The sequence below is a fragment of the Falco cherrug genome, chromosome 2 (genome assembly GCF_023634085.1).
Source record: "Falco cherrug isolate bFalChe1 chromosome 2, bFalChe1.pri, whole genome shotgun sequence".
Taxonomy (NCBI): domain Eukaryota; kingdom Metazoa; phylum Chordata; class Aves; order Falconiformes; family Falconidae; genus Falco; species Falco cherrug.
Window position 1 is genome coordinate 624,612 of NC_073698.1, and position 16,418 is coordinate 641,029.

Genomic DNA, 16,418 nt, shown 5'->3' on the forward strand with positions numbered 1-16,418 from the left:
GAGGCCGGCGGATCAAGATGGCGGCCGCCGGCAGCCCGGCGCGGCAGCGCGTCGGCGCGGGATGGTGCGCAAGGCCTGCTGGGAGCTGTAGTCCTCGCCCGGCTCCTCGCCGCTCTGTCGCGGCCGTCGCGGACTACAGCTCCCAGGGGGCAATGCGGCATGGTCCGCCCGGGGCATGCCGGGAAGCGACGCCGGCTCCGCTCCGGGCAGCAGAGGGACGCCAATTGGAGACCCGGCTCGTGCTGCCCGCGCATGCTCCCACACCTGGGCACCCACGCGTGCACACACCTGCACCCGCACCGGCGCGCTCGCGCGCATGCAGGCACACACACGCACAGGCGCACTTGCACACGTGCAGTCACACACACGTGCTCGCGCACACACATGCGCTGGTGCATGCACACACAGGGATACGCCTGTATGCACTTGCAAACACGCACGCCCAGAGAAGCAGACGTGCATGCGTCGTGCACACAGGTGCACTTGCAGACATGCATGCACACACGGAGGTGCATTTGCACACATGCATGCATACACACTTGTGCACTAGCAAACATGCGCGCACACATATGTACTCCCATGCATGCATGCACATGTAAGGATGCACCCATGCAGGCACTCATGCACACATGCACATTCTCATGCATACGCACAACCATGCGCAGCCACACACACACACGCACACATGTGTGCACAAATGCAGGCACGGCGGGAGCCCTTTGCACCCTCTTGCAGGGCTTGCACATGCACAAGTGCTCCCCTTCCCTGCAGCGGCCTTCCTGCCCCCAGGGAACTCCTGGGTACACCCCCTGGGGTGGGCAGTGCTCAGGGCCAGGAGCAAACACCTCCAGGAGCCTCGGCCAGGGGGGGAATTGCACACTCAGGTGGGCTCAGTGCTGTTGATGTGGGAATTGCATGTGGGGCGCAGGGCTGGGCAACCTCTCCATGCACTGTGCTGCGATCTGCTCCCACTCATCCTACCCCCGCTCCATGCCACCATCCCCACAGAGCCTGCCCCATGCCGTGGGCCTGGCATACATGTGTGTGTGACCTGTGTGTGCATGTGCACGTGTCTGAATGCATGTGTGTGAATGCATATGCATGTGCATGCGCATCATGTATGCATGCACATACATGCCTGTGAGTGTGTGTGCAGTGCACGCGTGTGTCCGTGCATGTATGTGGCTCTGAGTATGTGCGTGTGCACATGCGCATGTGTGTCCGTCCTGGTGGGAGGCACTGAGCCGGCCTGATGCTGGTTTATTACTGGTGCAGGGCCAGGGCTTTGCTTCCTCCCTGGCCATCTGATGGCACCGGGGACAGAGGGACGGATCCAGCAAACACCTCTCCGTCCTTGCATGCCTCCACTCCCCAAAAGGCAGCGAGGTGCCCCCAAAGCCCCCAGGGCCCCTCAGCACTGTCCCACAGAGCCGCTACACCAACAGACAGTAAATTACTGCCCTGTGCAAGAAACGCTTTTTGGTAGAGGATAAAAAAACATATAGCCAAATGCCTAGGAGAAGGAAAATGCAGAATTGCGTGTTTTCAGGACAAAATAAAAGCAAGCGGCGTGTGGGGTCTCACTGGGAGAAAGGTTCACCGCAAAGGCAAAAGAAACAGGTGCTGAAATGCTGGTGCACTGGCCGGGGGTGCTTTTTCCTCAGCCCCCGTCTATCTGGCGTTTCCAGGAGCCAAGGACAGCAGGCAGGTTGTCAGCAGGCTGCGTCTCCCATTTCTCTCCTCCAGGTCCATCAATATTTCAAAGCCAGAGGAATTCACCCCTTCTCTCACATGTACTTACAGCTCCAGGGAAAAAAAAACCAAACACAACCAACCAAGCGTTTCTGCTTTGTTCTTTGGTGAAGAAAACTATACTAACCCACGCCACAGGCAGGGGAAGCTGCAGCTCCCCGGAGCCCTGTGGCACGCTGGGGTTTGCTGGGGGGCCATGGCTGCCCGCGCTCCCTGTTTCTGTGTTATTCCCGCAGCCACTTGCATGGTTTGACATCACCCACCATCACTTCAGCACTTTAACAGGCTCAGAAGCTCGGCGTCTGAGTCGTTGGAACTGGGTTGCTAACAAGTTGCGTTTTAGCAAGAAAAAATAAAAGCAAGAAGTTAATTAAAAAAAAATCAGGTTTATTGAGAAGAAGTGTGTTTATTACATGCATTATTAAATATCTGTTTTCTGCCTGCCAGCCCCTGGAGAAGAGCTAAACACAGAGCTCACGCTGGGTGCTGCCGTGCCGAGCCGTGCTGGAAAGCTTGGGGAAGCTCACTGGAGCTCACCAGTGACTGCAGCGGTTCAGCCTCATGCAGAAAATCCATTTTCATCGACTCGGCGATGAGCCTTTATAACCCAGTATTTGCATCTCTCCATTGGCTCCCACGCCCGCAGCCCCCGGCGGAGCCTGGTAGCGTGGGACACGTTTGCACGGCTAATTTAGCTTTGCACTCTGCTAATTAAAGGCTGTCAGGGAGATGCAGAATGCAGGGGCAGGGTTAAGGCTGGCCACGCAGGGAACTCGGTGCCATGCAGCCTGGCCGGGCTCTCCCCTCTCCCCGGGGCTGCTGGGGCGCATGGGGTGATGGTGGGGGACAGACCTGGCGTGGGGAGGGCACGGGGTGAGAATGGAACTAGGGCGGCCCTGGGGAGGGGAGGGCACAGCCAGGAACGGGTGCTTCTGCGCCAAGCTGGGGGCTTGGCTGCACTGCGAGCTGTGGCAGAAGCTGCTAGTGGGGCAGCCCAGTTCCCCCAGCCCCATTCCCTCAGCGCCCCCAGCCCAGCTCCCCCCGTTCCCAGCCAGTTCCCCAGCCCAGTTCCTCCAGCCCCATTCCCCCAGCCCAGCCCAGCTTCCCCAGTTCCCCAGTCCCATTCCCCCAGTGCCCAGCTCCCCCCGTTCTCAGCCAGTTCCCCAGCCCAGTTCCCCCAGCCTAGCTCCCCCAGCTCCACGCCCAGTTCCCCAGCTCACCTCCCCCAGTGCCCCCAGGCCAGCTCCTCCAGTTCCCAGCCAGTTCCCCAGCCAAGTTCCCTCAGCCCCGTTTCCCCAGCCCAGCTCCCCCAGCCTCACTCTCCCACCTCCCGAGCCCAGTTCCCGCAGTTCCCCAGCTCAGCTCCCCGAGCCCAGCTGCCCGTTTCCCAGCCAGTTCCCCAGCCCAGTTCCCCCAGCCCAGCTCCTCCAGCTCAGTTCCCCCAGCCTCGCTCCCTACCCCATTCCCCCAGTTCCCCAGCTCAGCTCCCCCAGTGCCCCAAGCCCAGGTTCCCCAGCCCCATTCCCCCCAGTTCCCCAGTCCAGCTCCCCAGTTTCCCAGCCAGTTCCTCAGCCCAGCTCCCCCAGCCCAGCTCTCTACCCAGTACCCCCAGCACAGTTTCCCCAGTCCAGTTCCCCCAGTTCCCCCAGCCCAGCTCCCCAACCCAGTCCCACCAGCCGTTTCCCCTGTTTCCCGGCCCAGTTCCCCCACTCCAGCTCCCCACCCAGTATCCCCATCCCCGCTCCCCCAGTTCCCCAGCCCCACCCTTGCCCCCTGTCCCCCCGGCAGCTTCCCAGGCCCACAGATGACGTCTGTCCTGTTTTCGGTGGGGGCTGTGCACGTGGCGGTGCATGGCAGCCCCTCTCTGGGGACGGGGCAGGGGGTTCCCCCTGCCAAGAGCTGGAATCCCCCGGGAGCAGGGAGCGAAGCCAGGCTGGGAAAGGCTGCGGGATGCTGGCACCAGCTCCGCTTCCCTGGGAAAGGGGCGGGGGGGCAACAACCACCAGATTCCCAGAGGGGAGCAGACACAGGGCTGTTTGGGAGGGCTGGACAGGGGGGGCAAGGGGAGAGGGTCCCCCCTGTACCCACCGCAGCAAAACCCAGCAGCTGCAGGGCACCCGCAGCCGGGCACCTGCCTGGCCATCACCCACTGGTGCCAGCGGTGGGCTTCCCACTTCCCCGCGCCGGGATGAGTGGAAGCTTTCTTGGTTCTTTTCCCCAGGTCCGGACCACCGCCAGCAGTATGGCAGGTCGAGACCAGTGATGCAAGGTCCCCGTGCTGCAGGTGCTGAACACGGGGACCCCTCCTCACACCCCCACCCCTGTGCCCCCCTTCTCCTCTGGTTACCACATCCTGGGAAGGGCCCCATCCCCGCATCCTCGGACACGTGGGTGCCACGCTGCCGGGAGGGGCTTTGCCTTGCTGGGCTCAGCACACGCTGTGCGGCGCGGCTCCCTCTGCCTTTAAATGGTTATTCATAGCAGCAAGAGCTGGAAGAGGCTTCCTCCGTGTTTTCAAGCAGGGAGAAAAAAAAAAATCCTGAGTCTGCAGCATTTCCCGAGCCGGCTGAGAAGCCCCAGCCCTTCCAAAAATCCTCTCCTCGCCAGTGCTGCTGATGGCAGCCTGCCCTCCCGCTCCCAGCCAGCTGCCCCGCACCGGGGCCGCAGCAGGGCCTGGCACCGGCACCGGGTGAGGGCTGGCACCGGGTGTCCTGGCGGGGAGGGACGATGCTCATGGGTGGCACAGCGGGATGGTGCTGGTGCAGCCACCCAGCACGGAGGGGGCTTACAGCAGAGCTGCCTGCCAGGGGCTGTGGCTCCCAGTCCCGGAGCATGTGCCCTTCTGCCCCTTCGTCCTGCCTCCAAAGGAAATCACGGACTCATGGAATCATTTAGGTTGGAAAAGACCTTTAAGATATTCATGTCCAACCGTTAACCCAGCGTTGCCAATGCTACCACTGAACCATGTCCCCAAGCGCCACATCTTCGTGTATTTTGAACCCCCCCCATGGACGGTGCCTGCACCCCGTCCCCAGGCAGCCTGTGCCAGCGCTTGGCCACCCTGTCGGGGAAGACATTTCTCCCAGTGCCCACCCTGAACCTCCCCTGGTGCGGCTGGAGGCCGTTCCCTCCTGTCCTGCCGCTGGTTCCTTGGGAGCAGAGACCGACCCCCCTCGCTGCAGCCTCCTGCCAGGCAGCTGTAGGGAGCCAGAAGGGCCCCCCCGAGCCCCCTTTTCTCCGGGCTGAGCCCCCCCAGCTCCCCCCGCCCCCCCAGAGCTGTGCCGCAGCCCCTTCCCCAGCCCCTGCCCGGCTCTGGACACGCTCCAGCCCCTCCGGGTCTGCCTGGGGGTGAGGGGCCCAACGCTGAGCCCAGGGCTCGAGGGGCGGCCGCACCAGGGCCCAGCACAGGGGGACGGGCACTGCCTGGCCCTGCTGGCCGCGCTGCTGCTGACACGGGCCAGGATGAAATCCTTCGAAACCAGGGACACGGGGTGCAGGGGTGGATGCAGCTGGGACCCCCTCCCGGCATCACCGTGGGGAAAGACACCGGGGTGCGGTACAGGAGTGTGCGAGTGCGCCTCGGTGAATGTGTGCGGACCCGTGTGTGTGCCCCCGTGGGACACGCGTGTGTGCCCGTGTCTGTGTGCAGGTGGGTGGATGTAAAGGCCCGGGACGTGTGTGCAGGCAACTGCAGCACGTGCATCTGCGTGTGCACAGGCAGGCAGGGTGTGCGGGTGTGCACTGTGGAGGTATCTGGGCAAGTGCAACAGCTGTGTGCATCTGTGTCCGCCTCAGCGCTCCCAGTCCCCTCTGGCACCCCCCACCCAGTGCTCCCAGTCCCCCTCAGATCCCCCTGCCCAGTGCTCCTCGGTACTCCCGGTCGCCCCAGCTCCCCCCTCCCCGGCTCTCCCCGCCCGGTGCTCCCGGCCCCCCCGGCGCCCCCGGCCCCGCCCCCGCGGCCCCGCCCCGGCCCATCGCGCACCGCGCACCGGGCGGCGCCGCGCACCGGGGATGCCGCCGCCGCCGTAGGGCCGCCGCCACCCGCGGCACCGGCACCGGCAGCGGGCAAAGGGGCGGGGGGGGGGGGGAGGAGGGGGGGGGGTGTCCCGGGGCCATGTCGGGTCGCGACAGCGTGCAGATCCCCGACGACCGGGACTTCGGGGCGTTTCGGGCGGAGTGCGAGTCGGAGCGCGGCTGGAGCCTCACCTACAGCAAGGCGGGGGTGGCCGTCTGGGTCCAGCTGCTGGAGCCCGAGCGCTCCCTCCACAAGATCAAGGTAAGCCCCCACCGGCACCGGGCATCCGCACCGGCTACCGGGGGGACCCCGCCCCCCGGGGGCAGCGGGGACCTTGGGGCGGGAGGGGGCTGCTGATGTGGAGGGGGAATCCGCGGGGGCGGGGCTGGAGGTCAGTGGGGACCCTGGGGCAATGCAGCGCCCTAGAGTGAGCGGAGACCCCATGGCAAGTAGGGACCTTGGGGTGATGCAGCGCCCTAGGGTGAGCGGAGACCCCATGGCAGGTGGGGACCTTGGGGTGATGCAGGACCCAAGGGTGAGCAGGGACCATGGGTGCAAGCAGGGATCCTGTGGCAAGTGGGGATCCTGGGGTGATGCAGCACCCTGGGGTGAGCAGGGACCCCACAGCAAGCGGGGACCCTGGGGTGACGCAGCACCCTGGGGTGAGCAGGGACTCCAGGAGTTAGCAGGGATCCTGTAGCAGGTGCGGACCCTCAGGTGTTACGGCACCCCCCACAGCACATAGGGACTTGGAGGCTGAGTGAGCACCCTGGGTGAGCAGGGACCGTGGGGGCAAGCAGGGGTCCTGGGGCAAGGGGGGCCCCAGGGGCGATGCAGCACCCTGGGGTGAGTGGGAACCCTGGGGGTTAGCAGGGACCATGTGGCAAGTGGAGTCTCGGGGGGTGAACCAGCACCCTGGAGTGAAGAGGGACCCTGAGGGTGAGCAGGGACCTCAGGAGTTAATGGGGATCCTGGGACAAATGGGGACCTGGGATGAGCCAGCACCCAGAGGGAAAGCAAGGACACTGGGGTGAGCCAGCACCCTGGGCAAGAGGCACTGGGGGTGCAAGCAGGAATCTTGTGGCAAGTGGGGACCCTGGGGTGATGCAGCATCCTTGGGTGAGCAGAAACCCCAGGGGTTAGTGGGCACCCTCAAGTGATACAGCACCCTGGAGCGAGTGGGGACTTGGCCAAGTTGGCACCCCATTGAGAACAGGGGTCCCAGGGGTGAGCTGGCACCCCAGGACAAGCAAGACCCCAGGGCTGAGCAGGGACAAGTAGGGACCCCTGGGGACAAGGGGGCTGCATAGTGGTGACTAGAGACTCGCCCAGGGACAAACGGGCACCCACGGGGCGTGGGACCATGGAGCCTCGGTGCTGCCTGTCCCCTCTCACCTCAGGAACCCCCCCGGCGCTTGCTCACGGAGGAGCTGGGGCTGGGGCTGGGCTGGGGGCTTCTCAGGGCCGGCCAGGCACCGGTCCGCTCTCGTTGGGGCTGTCCCCATCCTGGCTGTCCCCTTGCCCTGCAGTGCCCGCTGTGGCCCTGCAACCCCCTGGTACAGATCAGGGCTGTCCGGGTCCCCACTGCTTCCCTCCCTGGTGGGTCCCGTCCCTCCGCGGAGCCGGTTTGCTGGGCTGGCACAGGCAGGTGCGCACTCCTCCTGGCTCATCCCTCCGGCAAAGGGGGCAGCCGGGCACCATTAGTGGGCACCGGGCACTGGGAATCCTGCGGGCACCGGGAATCCAAGGGAAAACTTGGGACAGGAGCAGCGTCAGGCTGAGGTTGCCGGTGGCCATGCTGGAGCCTCTGGCTGCCTGCAGGGCTGGCCGGTGTCCCTGTCCCTGCCAGTGCCTCCACGATGCCACGGTTATGTGGCCCTCACTGCCGTGCTGAGGCCTGGCAGGGCCGGTGGCAGCTGGCAGGGCTGGTGGCGGAGCGGAGGCGGTGGCTGCGGTGCGGCCTGCATGCACACACGCTGCTCTGCAGCAGCCGCGCAAACAAGCGGCGCTGGCGGCACCGGGGAAACCTGTCCCTGGCGTGGTGGCAGTGGCGGTGGCACCGGCTGTGCCTGGCTCCCGCCACACCTGCGCCCGCTGGGGAGCTGCCTCTGTTTGCTCCCCCCGGCCACCGGGCTGTGGCGGTGGGTTTGGGTTGTAGTGACCAGGGGACAGGTCCCTGTCGTGCCCCGGCAGCAGCCTGGCGCGGGGGACACGATCCTTGGGGTGTGGGGGCTTCCCAATGCTGCTCCCCCTCCGCAGCGGCACGAGCCCAGCACTGCGCTGGGACACGTGGCCGACGGGATGTGGAGCACCCATCTCCGTGGAGTCTGGGCATCTCCCCGGGCACGCTGGTATAGGTATGGCCCCATGGGGCAGCATGTCTCGGCACCCCCACTGAGCCCCACCCCCCACCCCCCGCCCCGCTGCTTGCTCTTGGGGTGTTGCTGCATCCCAAAGCACCTGCGGCGGGGTTGGGGTGCTGCTCTGGGCAGAGCTGCTGGGTGCGAGCAGGCAGCAGGGAGGTCACGTGGGGGTGCAGCCCTGCCCGTCCCCTGCCCCCCCCCGACAATCCCGGTGTGCCACGTCTGCCAGCAGCCATCGGCCTGGCAGGGAACCAGCCCTAGGTGCGCACCGGCATGTCCCAGCCCAGACTGGCACGGCACGCTCCCACCACGGGGCCGTCGGTGCCCTGTCCCATGCTCACGGGGGTCCCTGAGCCAGGGCAGCACCCCAGGGCTGGGTGTCCTTTGCTCTCCGTGCCCGGGGAGCCGGGGCTTGGGGTGCTGCTCGGTTAAACCCCACCAAGGAGCCTCTTTGTCCCCGAAAGGCCAAGGTCCCCATTTACTCCGGGGCAGCCACCTTTGTTCCCTGTCCCTGTTCCCCTCCACAAAGCCTTTGCCCCCGCGCAGCCAGCCGGCCCGTGGGGATCTCCGAGCCCCCTCCGGCAATCCAGCCCTGCCCTCCCAGAGCCCAGTACATCCCGCAGCCACGCCGGGTCTTGGCCCCCCTCAACACCCTCCTGGCTGGATCCTGCTGGGTGTTTAAATGCTGGTGCCATGCACGTGCTGAGCGGCACCGGGCCGGTATCGGGGACCGCCGTGGGACCGTCAGTCCCTGTGCCACCCCCCGGGATCCCAGCAGCACCCAGACCCAGCACCTCCCACCCAGGATGGGATGTTCCCGCTGGATTTTTGTGGTGGCCGGCTAGTGGGATGGGCAGCTGCCCTGGCACACGTGGCGTCGCTGACGTGGCACGGCAGGGCTGAGCCGGGGTGTTCGTGTCCCACGGCACAGCTCCCTGGGGAGGGGGCCGGGGGCTGCCTGCGGTGCCTGGCACCGGCAGCCTGCAAAGAGCTGTCTGCCTCGCTGTTTGCTCGCTGGCTTTCTTGCTCCTGCTGCTGCTCTGTAATTAAACCAAACCTGAAGGTCTCGCCCCGCTTTGAAGCAGCTGCCGTGTCTGTCCCCCCCTCTCTTCCATTAGGGATGCAGCTCTCGTCTAACCTGTTTTCTGGAGTCTGGAAACAAGTTTGTGCCACTGACACAACCCAGGGCTGATTCATCACCGGGACAGAGGGATTCGGTGGCCTCAGGCTGCCCGTTAAAGGTGGCTGCAGGGTAGGGGACCCCAGCCGGGACCCCCTTGCCCACCCCACAAGCTGGTGCCTGAGGACCTGAGTCCTCCAGGGAAGATGCTGCCCCTGGGGACAGGCTGCTCCAAAAGGATGGCCAGCAGCCATCCCGTGGGAGGCATCAGTAGGGAGCTGGAGCTTTGCCGGAGCTGATGGTGCAGCCAGGCACGTGCTGGCCATCCCTACCCGGACCCTGGCTCCCACTTGTTAATTATTCATCAGGTCACCTTGAGACGCGGCACCCAGTCGCTAATGATCATGCCAAACATCTGGGTCAGGAGGGAGATCTTCTTTTTAATTAATGGCCTGTGTGGCCAGGGCCCCAGTGCTGCCTGCGCCAGGTGCCAGGGAAGCCTGCTCCGGCAGGAGGGGATGCGCCAGCAAAGCCAGGGCTTTGTGGCAGCGTCAGCCCCCCGAGGTTGTGGGGTGGGGGGTTGAGGTGACCCCGCAGGCAGTTTTCCTCCATCCAGGGGGTCCCCTCAGTCCCCCCCCAGCCACCTGGGTGGCGAGTGTGTCCCCAAGGTGGCCACAGCCCCCCGGGCAGAGGTGGGGGCTGTCTCCCTGTTGGATTTGCTGCTGTCCCACAGCCCGGCATGCTGGCAACTGTCCCCTCGTGCCCAGCACAGCCCCGGCCCTGCGGTGCTGGGCATGGTGCAGGCAAAACCCCCAGGGCAGAACTGGCACGGGCAGCCCCTTGCACCCATTGTGTCTGTCTCCCTTCTCTTGGTCTCCCTTCCTCCTCCTCCTCCTCCTCGCCCTGTAGACGTCAGCGTCAATATTGACTGAGGGCTGGGGTGCACTGCTCTGGGCGCTTCCCAGCTGGCACCGTCCCCTTTCCTGGTGAGACCCCGCAGGCACCCCCCTGGGACGTGAGTCACCCAGGGGCTGCAGCGTGGGCAGGTCCTGAGTCACCCGGCTGGTCCTGCCCACGTGGGCACCACTCCGCTGACCTGCTTTAGGAATAAACGGGAGCGGCGCGGTGCCCGCTCCCAAATCCAGCCCAGCTGGCACAGGCAGGGTGCTGGGGTTGCCTGGGTGCTGGTGGGGAGCAGGAGGTCCCCAAGTGTGTCACCCAGGGGTGTGCTCCCCGAGACCACATTGCAGGGCTGTCCCCTTCCTCCGTTTTGGCCAGACCTGCTCATGTGGCAGGGTTGCAGTGTGAGGCGCAGGGGGACTGGCTCCATGGGGCAGGGATGGCTTTGTGGCATGTGGGGCAGGGACTGGGTCCATGGGGTTGGGGATGGGCTCCATGGGGCAGGGATGGCTCTGTGGGGCTGGGCACAGGCTCTGTGGAGCTGAGGGCAGGCTCTGCAGGGCAGGGATGGCTCTGTGGGGATGGGATGGGATCTTGTGGGCAGGCATGACTCCATGGGGTGGGGATCGATGGAGCTGGGGACAGGATCCATGGGGCAGGGATGGCTCCGTGGGGTTGGGGACAGGCTCCTGGCTCCGTGGGGTTTGGTATGGGCTCTGTGGGGCAGAGACTGGCTCCATGGAGCTTGGGACAGGTGCTGTGAGAAAGGGATGGCTCTGTGGGGCAGTGATGGCTCCGTGGGGTTGGGGACAGGCTCTGTGAGGTTGGCGCCGTGAGCAGCAGCCGTGTCCTGCTCGAGTGAGGACAGCCACTGCTGCTCCTCCACCCCTAAATCCCAAAATCCACTGCTAAAGCCACCCTGGGGACGGACCAGGAGCCAGTGGCAGTGGCATTTGGTGGGGGACAGGGTGCCGTACCCACCTTGCAGGCACGTGGGGCATGTGTGTTTGCCGGGGTGGAGGAGCAGCATCCCCAGGGACGTGGCGCGGTTGCTGATGCTGCCTGTGCTGGCTGCCCTCCCTGCCTGCTCCTGCCCTTGTGCTGCCCTGTGGCACAGCTCGGCAGCTCTCAGCCCGATGGCATCCCTGTTCTGCCTTCCCCTTCTCTTCCTGAGGATTTGGCCACTGTGGTTAGCGGAGCTGCTCCTGACCTGGAGGAGGGGGGCTGCTCCCCACTCTGGGCCCCCTGCACCATGCTCGCTGCCCCACGGCACCAGGCACCAGTGCCCTGTGGTACCACCAGCTGGCACCTCCACGCAGGGGTGCTGCTCTGGGGGGAAAGCAGCAGCGGGGGGAGGAGGCAAGGTGGGAAGGTGCCCCCCAAGAAGGTCCCCCCAGCGTGCAGGGCTCAGCCCTGTACTGCCTCAGGGCGTAGCTGGCCCTGTGTAACCGGCTCCTTTGGGGGGGTTGCATTGGTTTTTGGGGAACCTGAGAAGAGACCCCCACCCAGGGGTCCCTGTGGTCACCCTCCTTCCTGGGGTCCCTGCCACCGTCCTCCTGCCTGAGGGTCCCCACCTGGGGGTCCCCATGGCTGCCCTCCTTTCTGGGGGTCCCCGTGGCCACCCTCCAGTCTGAGGATCCCCACAGCCACCCTCCCTCCTGGGGGTCCCCATGGCTGCCTCCTTTGCAGGGGTCCCCACAGCCACTCTCCTGCCTGGGGGTCCCCATGGCTGTCCTCCTTTCCAGGGGTCCCCATGGCCATCCTCCCACCCAGGGGTCCCTGGGGCCACCCTTCCGCCTGGGGGTCTCCACAGCTACCCTCCATCCTGGGGGTCCCCATGGCCATCTTCTTGCCTGGGGGTCCCCATAGCTACCTTCCTTTCCAGGGGTCCCCGTGGCCACTCTCCCTCCTGGGGTCCCCATGGCTGCCCTCCTGCCTGGGGGGTCCCTGTGGCCACCTTCCTGCCTGGGGGTCCCCATAACTGCCCTCCTTTCTGGGGGTCCCCGTGGCTGCCCTCCCTCCCTGGGGTGGTTTCTCAGCCGCCCACCCCTGCAGTGCAGGATGGAGTGCAAGGATGTGCCAGCGGAGACGCTCTACGACGTTCTGCATGACATCGAGTATCGGAAAAAGTGGGACACCAACGTCATTGAGACATTTGACATCGGGAAGCTGACTGTCAACTCCGACGTGGGCTACTACGCCTGTGAGAGGGGGCTGGGGGGGTCCCGGGGGGGCACTGAGCCCCGTGGCTGTCATGGCAGCGTGCCTGGCTTGGGCATCGGTGGGTTGGGTGGTGCCCAGGAGGAGTTTGGGAGGGATTCGGGGGGCAGGCTTGGCCCTCTGGAGGGGAGGCCGGTGCTGGGGGTGGGGGTCGGGGGAGTGTCTCACCCCGGTTCCCCACCACCACTGTCCACAGGGAAGTGCCCCAAGCCCCTGAAGAACCGGGATGTCATCACGCTCCGCTCCTGGCTGCCCATGGGCACCGACTACATCATCATGAACTACTCCGTGAAGCACCCCGTGAGTGCCCGGGGGGTGGCCGGGGGGGCTGCCCATGCCAGGACGGGGCTGGGTTCACCCATGATCAGTCAGAGCTCCGGGGGTGGGGGGCGGGCAGGCTGGTGGCATCGGGGGGGCTGCTTTCTGGGGGGTCAGGGCAGCCCTGCCCACATGGTAGATGCTTGCTTGAACCCTGCCCTGCCCCTGCCACTAATGCCCACTCGCTGTCCCCCCTCCCCAGAATTACCCCCCGCGGAAGGACATGGTGCGAGCAGTCTCCATCCAGACGGGCTACCTGATCGAGGGGACAGGAGCCAAGAGCTGCACCATCACCTACCTGGCACAGGTGGACCCCAAAGGTAGGGGGGGGGAGGGGCGCGCCTCAGCCTACCCCTCGGGGACAGCCGCCCTCTGGCTGGGGGTCTGCCGGGGTCAGTAAGTGGGGCTGGAGATTTTCCGTAGCTGGGGGGGGGGGGGGGGGGGGCTTGGGGGGGCTTGGAGACAGGCAGCAGTGGGAGCATCTCGGGATGTGGCCGGAGCCAGACCAGGAGCCCTGGAGCAGTGCCAGGAGGAAACATTTTCAGCCAGTTCTCTAGAAATACGCCTTTTTGGGGGCAGAGAGGCAGCCAAAATAGCTTTTCTTTCTTTGCTTTTTTTTTTTAGCTTTTTTTTTGTAACTTGGCAAGAAGCTGAGCACGTAGTTTGGGTTGAGCCCTGACTTCCCTGGACTGGCCACCCCCTTGCTCGCCCTGTGCCCTGTCCAGCTGGGTGTCCCTGCGGAGGGTGACCTGGGGGTCCTGGCGCTGCCATGCCCGGGGGTCCCGGCTGCCGTGCGGGTCCCAATGCCCGGGGGTCCCGGCTGCCGTGCGGGTCCCAGCATGGCTCCTCTTGTCTCGGCAGGTTCCCTGCCAAAGTGGGTGGTGAACAAATCCTCGCAGTTCCTGGCCCCCAAGGTGAGTCAGTCACACTGGGGCCGGGGTCCCGGGTGGGGTGAGGTGAGTTGTCCCCTCGCCTGCCTGGGCTCTAACGCTGCCTTCATCCCAGGCGATGAAGAAGATGTACAAGGCTTGCCTGAAGTACCCGGAGTGGAAGCTGAAGCACAACCCGCACTTCAAGCCCTGGCTGTTCCCCGAGCAGAGCCAGCTGCCCGCGCTGCCGCTCTCCGAGCTCTCCCTCCAGCATGCCGACTCCCTGGAGAACATCGACGAGAGCTCCCTCGCCGAGACCAAAGACGACCGCGGCGAGGCCAGTGATGAGGACAGCGTTAACTGACCCCCTCCCCCGGCCTGGACCCCCTCCGTGGGGTCATTTTCTCCCAATCCTCCCCCGTCCCCTCCCCCTTCCACCACAGTTTGTGTCTCTCTCTCTTGCACGCACCTGCACGTGCACCCACGCTTCTGGCTCGGGGCGGGGGGGCTGTGCTGGGCTCCCCCTGGACCGAGGGGTGCCCCCCCCTCCCCTCCACTAGGGTAGGAAGCCGGGGGGTGTCTGGTCCCTTCGCAGCCGCTGCGGGACACACTGGCGATGTCCCCCTCGTCATCCCCATCGGTGGCAAACCCAAAGTGCCCTTCAGCTGTCGCCCTGGGATGGGGGGCAGAGGAAAGGGGGGGTCCCTGCCCCTGCTCCCCAGCCCAGGGGGGATCCCCCCAGCCCTTCCTTGCACCCCCCCTGCTCCCCCAGCCCTCCTCCCTGTCTCCTCTGTTAGGGTCTGACAGAACTGCCTTCCTCCTGCAGGACCCCTGCCCTAAGCAGACCCCCGGGGGGGCTGGAGGGGGGGCTGCCCACACCTCCAGGTGTGCAAAGGGGTCTTTAGGGGCTCCTGTCACCTCCAGGCATGCTGGGCAGGGGGGGGAAGGGGGCTTGGAGGCTCCCAGCACCTCCAGGCATGTTGAATAGGGGGGTCTCTGGGGTCTTGCAGCACCTCCAGGCATGCTGGCAGGGTTTTGGGAGGCTCCTGGCACCTCCGGGTGTGTGTGTGGTGGTGGGATTTGGGAGCTGCTTGCACCTCCGTGCATGTTAGGGGGACCTGGGGGGGCTCCCAGCACCTCCAGATGTTCTGGAGGTCTCTAGGGGCTTGGGGTTCCCAGCACCTCCATGCATCTTGGGGGGACTTGGGGGATTCCTGGCACCTCCAGGTGTGCTGGGGGGTGTCATGGGGGTCTCCCAGCATCTTTATGTGTGTTTGAGGAGGGCTTTGGGGTCTGCTGGCACCTCCGGGTATGTTGGGGGTCTCGGGGTCCCAGCATCTTCAGGTCAGGCATGTTGGGGGGACTTGGAGGCGGGGGGGGGGGGGCTTCTGGCACCTCCAGATATTCTGGGGGTCTCGGGGAGCTCCTGCCCCCCCTTTCTAGGTGAGGGACCCCAAGTTCGGTGTCTGAACACTTTCTACGCTAGAATTAGAGGCCTTGAATCGGGATTTTGGAGCTGTTCCTTGGCTGCACTCCTGTCCCCCCGCCGTGCCTGGGGCGGTGAGGGGAGGAGGGAGATTTTGTACCTTGTACTGGAGCTGATTATTTAGGAATAAAACAAATAAATCCGGCACAGGGTGCCTTGGCCTCTCTGTCCTGCCTCGGTCCCCTGTGAGCCCTCCCTGTCCCCGGCTTTGCAGTGGGCTCAGGCAGGGGGGTCCCTGGGGTCGTGGTGGGTGCTGCCAGGTCCCACTCATCGGGGGGTCCCTGGGATGGTGCCCTGGAGCCATTGTGGGCTTTGGCATTGGGGGACCCCGGGGGGGCTCTCAGTGGTGGTGGTGCTGCTGGAGGGTGCTGAGAAACCCCTAAACCCAATTAGTGCTGGGCAGTAATTGGAGACAAGGCTGTTCGCCCCTGTAGTGGGTTTTGCCCCAGCCCCAGCCAGACGAATAACACCAGTACCGCCTGTGGACCACCCCAGCTGGGGTACAGCCCCACCAAAAACACCTCTGGGTCAGGGGGCTGCAGGGGATTCTATTTGGGGGTGCATCCCTGGCTTCTCCAGCTTTTCTCCACCTCTACAAGGAGCTTTGAAAGGCCTTAAAATGGGAATAAAAAGTGGAAATGGTGAGTGTCTGGTAATCACCTGGAGCTGAGACTGGGGGGGCTCCCAGCCCTGCAGGTGGCAGGGAGAGGCGAATCCCCCCCAGCTCCGCTGCTCAGGATGCGGCCATCCACGGTGCCTGGCTCGCTGCAGCCATTGGCTCCGTGGGGGGGTTCTCCAGTGTCCGACGGGATGCACGCTCAGCGGCAATGGGGGAAGATGGAGCTGGGGAGGATGAACCTTTGGTAACCCTGAAACCTTCATCTTTCTTCCTGATACTTGCCAGGAAACCTCAAAGCAGCGTCCCCCCGAGCAGGGGACCCTCCTGGGCTGCCGGACCCCCAGAGCCATGGGCCTGAGCCAGGGCGGTGGGATGCAGAACATGGGGCGTGCAATGAGGAAGTGATGAAGAAGAGGATGAGGATGGCGGGGTGCCTGGGGGGGGTGCCTGAGCGGGCAGCAGGCAGCGGACAGCCAGCTGCTGCTGGGCTTTGCCAGAGCTGCTTTTTATTTATTTAATTCTGGGAAGGGTTTTTACTTCCCCCCCTCCCACTGCTGTTCCCCCCTCTGGTACCCAGGAGCCTCCCAGCTTGGAGCCTCCAGCAGAGCCCACAGCTGCCCAGTCAGGCCAGTGCGGGGATGCTCCGGGGATGGGTGGGGGGACGACGGGACACCTGGGGGGGGTCACTGCTCCCAGGCATGCAGCCAGTGCTGGTGCTGCAGAGAGGGGCCCCACCGTGGGTGTCCCCCCTTTCAG

The 16,418-nt window shown here is 65.2% G+C and overlaps 2 protein-coding genes across 2 annotated transcripts; both read left to right on the forward strand.

Moving 5' to 3' along the window:
* The first annotated feature begins 5,841 nt into the window (after positions 1-5,841).
* STARD10 (StAR related lipid transfer domain containing 10) lies at positions 5,842-15,188 on the forward strand. The gene is made up of 6 exons (XM_055703135.1): positions 5,842-6,028; positions 12,206-12,353; positions 12,567-12,670; positions 12,891-13,008; positions 13,550-13,602; positions 13,694-15,188. Exons 1-6 carry the CDS (start codon positions 5,867-5,869, stop codon positions 13,919-13,921), a joined length of 813 nt encoding a protein of 270 aa, XP_055559110.1. The 5' UTR covers positions 5,842-5,866; the 3' UTR covers positions 13,922-15,188.
* On the forward strand, positions 7,733-9,840 carry LOC129735441 (basic proline-rich protein-like). The gene has a single exon (XM_055703134.1). It carries the CDS (start codon positions 7,733-7,735, stop codon positions 8,810-8,812), a length of 1,080 nt encoding a protein of 359 aa, XP_055559109.1. The 3' UTR covers positions 8,813-9,840.
* Positions 15,189-16,418: the final 1,230 nt, after the last annotated feature.